This window comes from Meleagris gallopavo, chromosome Z (genome assembly GCF_905368555.1).
Source record: "Meleagris gallopavo chromosome Z, MGAL_WU_HG_1.1, whole genome shotgun sequence".
NCBI lineage: Eukaryota > Metazoa > Chordata > Aves > Galliformes > Phasianidae > Meleagris > Meleagris gallopavo.
In genome coordinates, this window is record NC_139435.1 from 40,496,687 (window position 1) to 40,509,879 (window position 13,193).

Genomic DNA, 13,193 nt, shown 5'->3' on the forward strand with positions numbered 1-13,193 from the left:
CTGAACAAGAGAAAACAAGCTAAATATATATACAATGCACACATCTAATCCACTTCTTGTAGTCATGGACACTTTAGAAAAAAATCTTTTCATATTAAGCCATGTTTTTTTTTATGGGGAAAGACTTTTAAACAAGCGTATAGTTCTTGTGAATACAGGCTGAATTGGTTGCAGTGCAGAACTTTGTACTATGAACAGATGTTTCAGCTAGTACTGTGGTAGCATCATACAATCCTCAGAAGCAAGAAACAAGAGCAACAATTCATACATCACTTTTTCATTTTTAATTTGGTAATTATCAAATGGTTTCAGAGCAGGCACTACATTATTGCAAACACAATCAAGTATTTGTATTAACATAATGTTGAAAAATAACCTTTTCACCTCAGTATACACACGCGCATATACACACACATAGAAACATAATTTAAAATAATCTGTACAGATGAATTTTTCAGGAAGCAACCCTAGCACAAAGAATTCATTTCTGTATCCTGACACACCACAAATTATAAACCTTTTTTTTTTTTTTTTTAAATGATAGGCTTTAATGACACAAAATGCCATGCAATGCTACTCAGTAGAAAATGAACCAGTAAGGAAATTTATCTAGTTCATGCTCAGAGAAAACACAGAATTCCTTAAATAAAACAAGTGCCAATTTATGAGAAATCAGAAATATTTATTGTCCTTGAGCTTGAAAGGACCCAGTTACTGTGGTTCCTTAAGCTTATCCCCTTAGTAGACTTGAGTGAGGAAATATGTGAGTACAAGAACCCAAGATTCCTCATTTCTTATTACCAGCTGAAAAGATGCTTCAAGTAAGGAGTATCCTGGTTGAATCTGAGTCTGAGAGTCCATCTTCTTGATTGCTGGCCTCATAATCACCCACATTATCAGCTAATTCAACATCTTGATCATCATTACTTTCTGCACTATAATCAACTTCTTCAAGAAAGCGAGGCTCATCTTCATCCAAAACGTATGTTGTAGGGCTAAAATGAACAAGAAGTTGCATAAATTATGTTAAAGTTCTACCCCAAACACAGATTTCAGACTGTGCCCTGTCACTATCCTGACATAATCCAAAAATTACCTCAGGAAAAGGAGTTTACCTGAAACTGATTTTTGATTGCATGTAAGACAATTGAGAGATAAAAACACATCTGTAACACTCTGAACTAATTAGTCAGTCATACACAACTCATTATTGAAATGTCCCATGACAAGTCAGCTCTATGATAAAAAAAAAATTATACTAATGACTTGTACAAACATCATGTAATTATAGCACTATCACACATTGCTGCAGGACACAAACATAGAAATAGCAGCTGCTGTAAACAAATTGAGGAAAAAAAAAAAAAACACCAAATAGATCACAGCCTAACAATCTGAGTGGAAATCTTGTATTTTACTAAACACACATTTTACAGAAAAGTATTGTGAACAATTGCACTGTATATGCCAGAAATGACAAAAAAGGAGATATTTTTTGGCCTACAATTAAGATAGATTTCCATGTGTCCTATGACTGATACTACTGTCTGCACAGCAGTCTATGTCTTCAACTCATCCAAGGCCTCCAAGAACAATGAAAGTGTCACCTTCATGTATATTAGAGGAAGGTTAGTAAATAACTTTCTGATCATCTCAACAAGCAAAATTATAGGCACTTTATAGATGCAGTTTCACTGCTCTCCCTTGGAACACAGAACATTTTCTGCTTAAAAGCATCAAGTATTGCTAAATATTTCATAAGTAATTTATATTCAGATGAAGCACTAAGAAGGTTTTCAATGCCTTTTTCCTAATAATCAACTCACACACAACTAATACAAAAGAATACTCTTATTGAGAGAGATCACCGGGTACTTGTATAAATGCTTGCCTATTAATTTTGATGACTTCTATCTTAGGGCACACTTCAACTTATCTTGGTTGTGGCTTTAAAATTAAAAGGATTAATCATTGCTTCTTTCTAGAGGTCTATTAAGAGCTTAAGTGGATCACCTGAATCTTCAATGCAATTTTTCTATTCAATACAAGTAAATTACACACTGCTTTTCTTCTACTTGTAATCTCAATAAAACACTACATTATAACCTTTTGTGCTGTTGGCAGTTAAGTTATACATTGGAATAACAACAAATTAGATGAATTGATAGTCCTAGCTTATTAAAAATGGAAGTAAAACCTGAAATAGTACAAAAATAAATTATCAAATACTCAATTCAGGCAGCCTCTGGATTTATATTTAAAGCAATCTGTACAACAGTTCAACTGAACAAAACTAGGTACTCCTAAAGATTATTTAGCTGTAACTGGGGCAACAACTCAGTAAGTTGTGTTTTGAACTGGGTGTTTTAACAAAACTATTTCCATTTAAGACAACTTAATGAGTGCAAGGAACAATCTATATCTTTACTATGATGCCTCCTCATCTTACAGATGGGGAAACCAAGGCATCATAAAGGATACAGACACTTCACGTGAATAACCTGTCACAGAACCAGGAAGGAAACACAGGCTTTTGAGCTTTCATGTTGTGATGTTTTCTGCCTTAGACATTCATTACCTGACAAGTATTCTATAAGGGGGAAAAAAAAAAGTTTAAATGTTTCTCTTATTCAATGAGATACCAAGAAATCAAGTAGATCACATTTCAACAAATGCACAACTGTTTTGCAGCTCCTGCTTCTAACCACTTAATGTAGATGTCTACTTATTTGATTTCATATACAAGAAATCCACATTGCAATTGCAGAATAGACCATATAATGCAATTCACAGGGAACTAAGCCATTAAATGTGAATGCTGGTCCTATGTTAACTAACAATTCTGAATGCTGAAACAAAAAACTACATACAACAGTATATGTCAGTGACAAATACTTCATAAGCCACTGACAGTGGGACATTAATGCATTACCGTAGGCACTTAGGAAAATTCATGTTACTAAGAGGCTCTACAGTCTAGTAAAGCCCTTTGAAATTCTTTTTTGTTTTCTTTTGTAATAAGTGCCATTATTTGGGAATTAAACTCACATAGCTATTCCAGTACAAGAAAGAAAAGGCCAACCAACACAGCCTGTTCTAAGAAGTACACAAAGAGCTGGGCAAACAAACCTCAAATTTTATAGGTGTGGACTGTCAACTCATCTGTTCATAGACTGTTCCATTTTTACTTCATTGCAAAATATACACGTGTATTACACGTTTTTGTCATATATTTCATATATATTTCATATATTTCACATTTATTTCATATATATTCACATGTGCTTGCATATGTATGCACACTCCTAACTTTTACAAAGTCAAACAGTGTGCACAGTCGGTATGTCTGATAGAAGACGTTTTAGACATTTGCTCTGGTATGTATACATTCAAAATTCTCAAGAGATACGTTTAGTTGATATTTCTCATTTGATAAAAATTATAAATTACATTCTCTATTCAAGGCAATAACCAAAATAGCAGATCTGAGTCTCAAAACTACATAAACATTTAACTTCAAAACTGGCTCAAAAATCTGCCTCAGTTTTAGCTTTCTACTGCCATCCAAAATACAATGCACCATCACTTCTTTAATTACTGAAAATAAATATTAAGATTACATTTATCCAGTTTTTAATTTTCTCTTTCTTGAATCTTTATTTCTTGCAAGATGGTACTCCAGTATTTTCTACATTCATAGAAGAAACTTATATAACACTTACAGACATTTGCTTTCCCGTGGTGTGTTTGCATCTGATGTAGCAGATTAGCCTTGGATATTTAAATTTCCATAAATCTTTATTCTATAGGGTAGCATGTATCTGCAAAGTATGATTATCAGTTCACTGCTTCACTGAGGTTTGGTGAAAAAGAAAAAATGTAGAAACCCAAGCAACTGAAAAGATTTATTGCTGCTTAATCAAATTCTTCATTTGCCTCCCTGCCACTGCCCACCCTCAACGTACCTTGTGATAATATATTCTTAGCTGCCATCATGCTGATTCTGTGGGTTTTAATCTCCCAACTTTTCCCTTGAGCTGCTTCTAATTAACTTACTCAATAATCCCTCTTCCTCTACCCATACACCTCCTGCTTTTGGTTTTAAAAGGAAACCATTATTTGTCTCAAGTTAGCAGAGGTTGTTAATCATACAACTACAGTTAGTAGTGTAATGTATAATCTCAGTGCTTTATGTTATAAAACTTCTTTGAAGTTTTGCTGAAACTTACTTACACAACATTTTATGGTGAAATTATGAATTCACCAATATGAAGTAATACACTTGATACAATTTTGTATTCCTCACATTTATTAAGAACTTTAAGACTATTGCTTTAATTTTATAAACTAACTTCTACAACACCTGCCATCAAATAAACAGAATTTAGGAATGAACATAACCTCTCTCTGAAACATATTATTATTTTTAATTACAATATTTTACTAGCTTTTTCTTACATAAATTAATGCATCAAATATATTCAAAATTAAACTTGTTCACTAACACTGTATTTTTTTAATCTATAAGACTCAGTTACAGATAAATTAACCCACAAGTCAGACACAACCACAACAAATTTCTGGCTCATGGAGGTAAGTGACTTCTTGAGACTATGGGGAAAGTGTACACATTTAAAAGCTTCTGTAGAAAAAGAAAGAAATATTCCCTGCCAAACCATGGAAAGTTGCAGGTGCCTGAGGAATTGGAAAAGGAAGGAGAGAAAACCTAAGAACTAATGATTTCTTTTAGAACTGCAATGGAAGGGAAAGGAAAATTCTGAAAGGGCAAAAGAGTAAGGAAATATCACAAAGGAATCACCTGTACATACTTATGCTTTTGATTGATCTTTAGGATCAATATTCCTTTACAGGAAACAGCAAAGCTGGAACAGTAGGCAACATCACAAATTCAGCTCCATGCGCTGTTCCCATAAGGAGCTCTTCACCTGTTTGTTTACCCAAAGTAGTAAGTATAATCCTTAAATATTAAATTTAGAATTTCTAACACCAAAAAGAAAAATTGTGTGTCCAATCCCTTTTCAAACCATAAGAAGCTGTGTATTCAATTTCCATTTAAATATTTCAATTATTACCATTTTCACTGTCACATAATTTCATTCCACAGCTTAATCAAAAGTTACCTTAACGCTTTGTGGCATCATCCTGAAATACATTTTGTAAAACTCAAAATTGGATTAAATTACTTGGGTTCAAAAATCGTTAACTGCAGTACTTTATACACTAGTATTTGGATCACATTACCACAAATGGAAGAAAAGCATGAAAAGTGGTATCACAGCATCACAGAATGCCCGAGGTTGACAGAGACCTCTGGGTCCACTTGTCCGAACCCCTGCCCAAGTAGGGACACCCAGAGCAGGCTGCCCAGGAATACATCCAAGAGGCTTCTGAAGATCTCCAAGGAGAAGATCCCACAGCCTCTGAGCAGCCTGTGTCAGTGTTCTTTCACCTGCTCAACACCTGGTGTTCAGATTAGATGTTAGGGGGAAAGTTCTCACTCAGAGGCTGGTCAGATGCTGAACAAGTTACCCAGAGATGTTGCAGATGTCCCATCTCTGGAGGAGTTCAAGGCCAGATTGGATGGGGCCCTGGGCAGTCTGATCTGATGGGTGACCAACCTGCCCATAGCAGGGGCACTGAAACTAGATGATCTTTATGGTTCACAGAATCACAGAATGGCCAGGGTTGGAAGGGACCTCAAGGATTATGAATCTTCAACCCCCCCTTCCACATGCAAGGCCATCAATCTCCCCATTTAATACTAGACCAGGCTGCCTGGGGCCCAATCCAATCCGGCTTGAACGTCTCCAGGAATGGGGCATCCACAACCTCCGGGCAGCCTGTTCCAGCACCTCAACATAGTAAAGAACTTGGGTTCCTTCCAACTCAAGACATTCTACAATATAATAATTTTTGTGGCCCTATGCTAGACTCTTCCTAGTAACTCAATGTCTATCTTGTACCATGATTCTGGCCAGGTAGTTATTAAGATGGAAGGAAAGTAGGTCAAATTTGGTTTCCTTCTGGCAGCCTAGAAGGAAACCTTTTTGCAACAGGATCTTTGTCACATTCTCCTGCATGAGCCCCACACACCTTGCCCCTACCACACTGATGCATTTTCTCAAGTCTAAGAGTGTAAGTGCAGAAAACTGGATTTTACAGCTGTTTTTTCTCTTTCACACAGCTCCTTTTAGCAGTATGCTCTTTCGACAGTTTCGCAGATACCCAAAAGCATTCAGAAAAGTGCAGTCTGCTTCCCTACTATAATTAAATCAAATTAACAAAATACAAAATGTTCCAGAACACGCCAACGAGCGTCAAAACAACTAATGGAACAGCCAGAATTTCCAAAAGAGGTCAGGTTATTCGGCAAAAAATATTCCAGTAAGTCCTAACATGCAGTCATGTGTTTTTGTTTCATTACACAGACCTTACCAAATCTCTCAAGGTAATAAATTTAATTCATACTGCAAGATTAGTATTACATTTAGTCTAATATTTTCCACTGAGGATCAATTAAAAGACTGGCATGGTAACACATAACTGAACTCTCCTCCCCACAGTCCCCCATAGCACCTCTGCTGCCACACACCCTAGAAACAATGTCAAGCAGTAGTTACGTCTTTATTCACTTTCTTCAAATAACATCACAGCTGGATTTTTTGTGCATGTGTTTATATAAAGTAGTATGTTATGAGGCTGACTAGTACATGACTTCTCACCTTTTTTTATTCAATCCTGATGCTAATACACTGCTGATATTTCTTTAACTGTCTGCCAGAAACTGCAGGGAGTGACTCATGTATGGCATTCCTCAATTCAGGAAGTACTGTTTCAATGCCACTCAACCACAGGTAACATTAACAGACTAAGAAACCCAGCACTTCTTTTTTTCTAAAACAGCACAACTATCTGTGAACTGCCACGTTAACTTCTCTACAGAGACAATATAAAATATAGATTCTGAATCTGAGGCACCAGATGAAACAAAGCTGTGTGGAAATCTGGGGCTGTTCTTCAAAGCCACCCTAATAATTACTCACAAACACATCTTGATTAAAAATACTGCAATACGAGGTGAAACATTTCAAAGATTTGGATCGATATTGAAGCTTGGTTCTAATAAAAACTCACATTCATATAACACTTCTGGATGGGAAAATATTATACAGTCTTTTTAACATTTAATATTAACTGCAAATGAAATAAAAACTACTCTTGAAAATACGTGCTCAAGGCAATATATGAGGAAGTGATAGAATAAGCATAACTTGTCTGTATTAAATCTTGAAGTTCAGCATCCTGCGCTAATGGACAGAAGAAATCTTGTATTCCAATTGCTTCAATTAGCATTCTAATTTAACGCTTCCAAAACACCAGCACTCAGTGTTTTTGGGAGCAGACTTAAAAACTCTCTCATTTTCACAGGCTCACAGAAAGGAAGTTAGAAAGAACCCCTGGAGACCATTTTGTCCAACCTCCCTGCTCAAGCTTGGCTACCTATATATGGCTGCCTACAAACATGTTCTTCTGAATGATGAATATTTCCAAGAATGGAAACTCCACAACTCTCAAGGAAAGCATATTCCAGTGTCTGAGAACATCCACAGCAAGATGGGTTATTTTTATGCTTAAATATAATTTCCTCTGTTTCAGTCTTTGTTCATTGTATCCTGTACTGGCACTGGACACCAACATATACAGTCTGGCTCTGTTTTCCTTACAGGCACCCTTCAGGCATTTCGGCATCTTAACAAGATCCACTTCCAGAACACTCTCTACAGGTCCCAGCTCGTTCAGCCTTTCCTCCTGTGGGAAACACTTCAGTCCCTTAATCATACTAGGGGCTTTTGCTGGTCTCTCTCCAAAGTACCTTTCTTCTGTAAAGGAGAGTCCAGACTTGGATACAAATTCAGGCTGTGGGCTTCCCATTGTTGAGTAGAGAGAAAGGGTCACTCTGAAGCTGCTGGCAACATTCCTCCTCAGGCAGATGAAGATACCATTATTCATCCTTGCAGAAAAGGCACATGGCTGGTTCATGTCTAGCTTGTGTAGATCTCCCAGGACTCAAAGGTGCTCTGCTGCTGAGATGCTCTCCAGCTTAGTGGCCCTCAGCATATACTGGCGCATGAAGTTGTCTCTCCCCAGGTACAGGACACTGCAGTTCCCTTTGCTGAGCTTTGCCTCCACCCATTTCTCAAGTCTGTCAAGGTCCCCCTCTCTGCCCTATCAGCCACTCCTCCTGAAACACCTCCCCTACAGGAACAGGCTGAGTGAGTTGGGGCTCTTCAGCCTGGGGAAGGGAAGAACCTTATAGAGTCCTTCTACTATCTGAAGGGGACCTACAGGAAAGCTGTGTGTCCTCCAAATCCTCCAGTTCTCTTGTCCCTATTTGCAATCCCTAATTTAAAAATAAGATTTAAAAATAGGTACCTGATGATGGACACACACATATCTGAAGGGGGCCTACAGGAAAGCTGGGAAGGGACTTTTTATATTGGCATGTTGCAACAGGATGAGGGGAAATGACTTTAAACAGGAAGAGGGTAGATTTAGACTAGATATTAGGAAGAAATGCTTTACTGTGAGGGTGGTGAGACACTGGAACAGGTTGCTCAGTGAGGTTGTGGATGCATCCCACTTTGAGTAACCCGATCTAGAGGGAGGTGTCCATGCATACAGCAGAGGGGTTGGAACTAGACAGGCTTAAAGTCCCTTTCAACCCAAGCCATTCTATGATTCTATGACTTTTTCCTCTTGCTGAAAGTCCATGCTGACTTGTCCCAATGATTTTCCCGCCTTCCTGAATTCAAGCGTCATTTGTTTTCAGTATTCCACAATCTGATAAGGTGTTTAAATACAGAAACTGAACATCATCTCCCTACTTTTTCAGGGTACTATTGATGCCTTCCCATATCTCTGCTAGTTTTACACAGTTTATAGACAAATTCCTCATTAGTATAGCATCTAAAGTCACAGCACCTCAAGCACCTCCCTATTTTAGTTCTATAAAAACAGCAATAAATGCCATTTTTCCCCACCATTACTTTAGCTAAGTTGGAGCTACAGCCAAAGTCACTATAAAACCATTCTGAGCACAAAATATGCCAAGGGACATATCATACCATGTAAATCTTGTCTTTTTATAACCTAACTTAAATGCTTTTCTGATATCTGTAACTCCATTTTATTTAATTTCTAACCATATTTTCAAGAAAGACATGTTTGTACTTTTGAAATCACTTGTTTACTGTGTATTGCAAATTACATGCACAAACAGATAGTAAATGATGAAACATAAGGATATATGAAATAGTATGCATATTTTGTAAGTCAGCCTAGAGCTTTAATGAATTGGTAACTTAATAAGCGGACTGCTGAACAGGTACAATCCCTTTTTTTTTTTTGTTACCCAAACATTATTACTTCACATATTTTAAATTCTTCAAATGTTTTATGTATCAGTATCAAAGGGGAAAAAAAATAAAAGAAAAACTTCCATTTCCTAAGGTGACATTCAACTTATACAGTTCAAGTCTGACTAAATAAATTTTTAATACTGTAACCAGCAATACAAAAAAAATGCTGAGGAAGAGATAGTTGAGACTTAGTGTTTTACTGAATGTAATAACACCTTGATTACTTTTAAATTTGTACCAGCAACAAATATAACAAGTAATATAGCTGTGTATTACTGCTTTCTTCAGAAGTTTGAAGCAGTTGAATTAACAAGGTAGTGTAACAGCAATGTGAGTATATTGGAAAACTATCATGTCACAGAAGATCATCATTCTTTTTGATGTCTGGAAGAACATTTTTGAGAGTATCTTCACTTCATCTGAGAAACTAATCTTTTCCTGAAAAATTCAAAATATAGCAAATGTGTATTACCTTGTCACTTTACAGCTTGACTCAATCAGCTCACTTTCAATATCCAGCAGACCAGAAGGCAGATTGTATTCCAAAGGTGAAGTCATTCTTTTTAAACGCAGTAAGCCAACACAGAACTTGGCTCCCATTTCCTCCAGTTCTCTTGTCCCTATTTGCAATCCCTAATTTAAAAATAAGATTTAAAAATAGGTACCTGATGATGGACGCACACATACAGCAAAATTACTATTTACAATACATTTAAGAACCGCAGTATAAACACTTAGCAAGAAATAAATAGAACAAAGGATAACAAATTGAGTCTCCTAAGGGAGAACAGCCATTTCTGGACACCTCCAGATTTCTTCAGAACTTCCTGCTTAACGTTTCTAGCACATCAATATTCATAGAACTCTACCCAGCACTAACAGAAGAGATCAGAGATCATGTCCAAGTCTACATTATTTATAAAACCTGAGACAGAATTTTTAAAAACATTTTCAAATACTAAGATGTTAAATACAAGATTCTTCACAAAGTCCTTTAAAATCAATAAATTCATACCGCATCCTATGAGCAATTTCATCAATATGTTCTAAGAAACAAATTGGACAATTTAAAACAATACTATTACTCTTCGATATGAACAAGTCTCTCTTCTCCTCCTATAAACTAGGGATTACATATGTTAATTTTGAAAGAATTTACCCACACATTTGGTAACTAAAAACATAAATACATAAAAGAAGTATCAAAAGTCATTGTTTATTTCTAACTTGAATGAGATAGTCAGTCCTGTACCTGGGGAGAGACAAACTAAGAAGTAGAATTCATGTATTATTCTCCAATATTACATAAGTGATAAAGTCTCCCATCATATTATATACATTTAATTTGGCGAGCTGTGCATTATGTAAGGAAGAGTACCTCTGAAATCTACTGTTTTATGAAAAGAGAATGATACTACAGAGTGGCCATCAACAATTACAGAATTAGTCAGTACTGAACCATTTATATGATAGCAGATTAAATGTCACAGTCTCACTCAGTCTTTCCTCTGCATCTTCTTCATCTCAGGAGAATTTTAAGAGTTTAGTTTGTATCTTCTAATCCTCTCAAGAAAAAAGGTAGTTAAAAAGATGCTTTGACAAAATAAGCACAAGAGCAGAAGAACCAGGAACCAGTGGCAAGCTAAGCTGTCCAGCACGAGAATGTATGAAGAACAGGGCATATTTTTTTCCTAAAAGCTAGAACAGGCACACACACACAAGCTTTGCACATTGCCACATTGACGCTATACTATAAAATGCAAGGTTCAAAAGAATTGTATTACTAATTGGTAGATTCTAAACATTATTCATGTACTTCTGTTTTGAACAATTGCAAACTTAATAAATGGAAAGCCTGACTTAACTTTTCTTGCGGCTTCTTTTTTATCAGTAGTTTTCATAAACAAAGTGCTTTTTAATAGCAAGAAAACTAAAGCAATGCAATGCACTATTCTATAAATTGCCATCCTCCAGTCATATGGTACAGAAACCTGAAAGCAGTGAACAAAAGTTGGATACTAATTATTATTGTTAATAGTAATACTACTTACCTCTTTTATAATGCTTTTGTGCTGTAGGTTTCAAAGCACTTTATTAATAAAGGAAGAATTATCCTCATTTTACTGATGGAGAAATGGAGGCAGAGAGGGTTGAAGCGATTTGCACAGTGTCTCAGCATGTCACTGACCCCGCTGGGAACAGAAATCAGTTCTCCTCACTCCCAATGCAGTACCTTATCCACAGAGGCCAAATTTTTGTTTTTGTTTTGTATTTGTTTGCACGTCAGTAACATTCGAAGACCCCAATCATAGTTGGGGCTCCACTACGCTAATCACAGGAAGACACAGTCCCTGCCCCAAAGAGATTAAAATAACATTAAGGACAAGAGGCAACAAGTACGCAGAAGAGGAAGGAGAAGGGTAACAGTAATCTCACTGTTACACAGATTATTAATGTGCACAATTTGTTGTTCAGAAATTTTTCCAATCATTGTCTATCTGTTGCCAAAGAATGTACAGTTAGTTGGCAGGCTCCTTATAGACAGTATAAGAGGAGTGACTCCAAGTTGAAGAAGGACAAGAACACAGTATGAAATAAAGTGCAAAAACAATTGTTAGAAAGATAAATAGCGTGTGCGTGTTTCATGGCTGCTATTTTCAGCACAATAGAAACAGGATATAACTAAAGAGAACTAAAATGGAACAGATGAGAGATCGTATCTGTGAAGCACTTATACAGCAATCTGAACTGCAGTAGAAGCCTAAGCCATAACAGTTGAGAAGTATCTTCCTGTAATACGTTTTTAAAAGATCGGAAACAGTCATACTAAGACTTGGAGAAGTTATATAGTAGAACTTTATATTGTTCTTTTCATTCAGTAGAGACTACAAAGATCTGATCATTTTTGTGAATTCCAAGTCTAGAGATGGAAAGATCGTGGTAAAATAATTATCTTCTGTGCACTGTAAAATTTCAAAATGGCAAAGCCTTCTCAGTGAAGCTAAAAATCAAGTCATGCTACCAAACTTATTATTCGCCAAACATGAAAGGCGTGGATTTCCTAATTCAGTTAATGTTCAGGTTTCATGTTATTTGCATTACTGAAGAAATTTTCCTTCTATCTAGCATCTTAATTATCATCCATGTGTCTCTGAGCACTGTCTCATGTCAACTTCTGGCTTTTGCATATTGAATCAGAGATGACCAGGAAATATTTGTAGCAGTAATCCTCAATGTGTTACAACAATGCATTAGCAGTTGAAGCAAGATTGCTTCCAGAAAAAACTCTGTCACAGATGATCCTAAATTCAGGTAAGAACTTCAGCTGAACAGCTTCTTTCCTTCCAAACTGAAAACAGCCTAGCATCACCAAGTAAAATGAAATATTAAAAATAGTAATAATAAAAATAAAAACTGACATCCATCTTTGGCAGAGACTCATCATTTCTTTCCAAAAGAACATAATTTTTGAGTAATCTTTATGGTTTAATAAAATTCTATGATAACAGTAAGCCAGAAGAAGAGAGAAGTTCTTCAGACTTTTACACAATACACAGTTTGTCAGACTGGAACTCTCACATCCCTCAGGGTTGCAGGCAAGAAGGTGGGAAGGGAATTTCTATAGTTTGACTCCTTTTGTGTTTTGGAAAAACACATTATGAAACATGTCAGCCAATTTATACCATGTGTTCAAACACATTATGAAACATGTCAGCCAATTTATACCATGTGTTCATTCACAGAGGTGTTGGC

The 13,193-nt window shown here is 36.2% G+C and overlaps 1 protein-coding gene across 17 annotated transcripts in view; it reads right to left on the reverse strand.

Annotated features, from left to right (window-relative positions):
- Positions 1–265: 265 nt before the first annotated feature.
- The window catches only part of AGTPBP1 (ATP/GTP binding carboxypeptidase 1), a 58,644-nt gene continuing 45,716 nt past the window's right edge, over positions 266–13,193 (reverse strand). For 13 of the 17 annotated variants that reach the window (XM_085214442.1, XM_085214440.1, XM_085214438.1 and 10 more), the window contains 2 exons: positions 9,913–10,073; positions 266–995 (listed from right to left, as the gene is read on the reverse strand). In XM_085214442.1, the coding sequence (XP_085070568.1) occupies positions 818–995; positions 9,913–10,073 (339 nt within the window). In that variant the 3' untranslated portion in view covers positions 266–817. The other 4 variants (XR_014880690.1, XR_014880689.1, XM_085214450.1 and 1 more) reach the window with 4 other exon arrangements.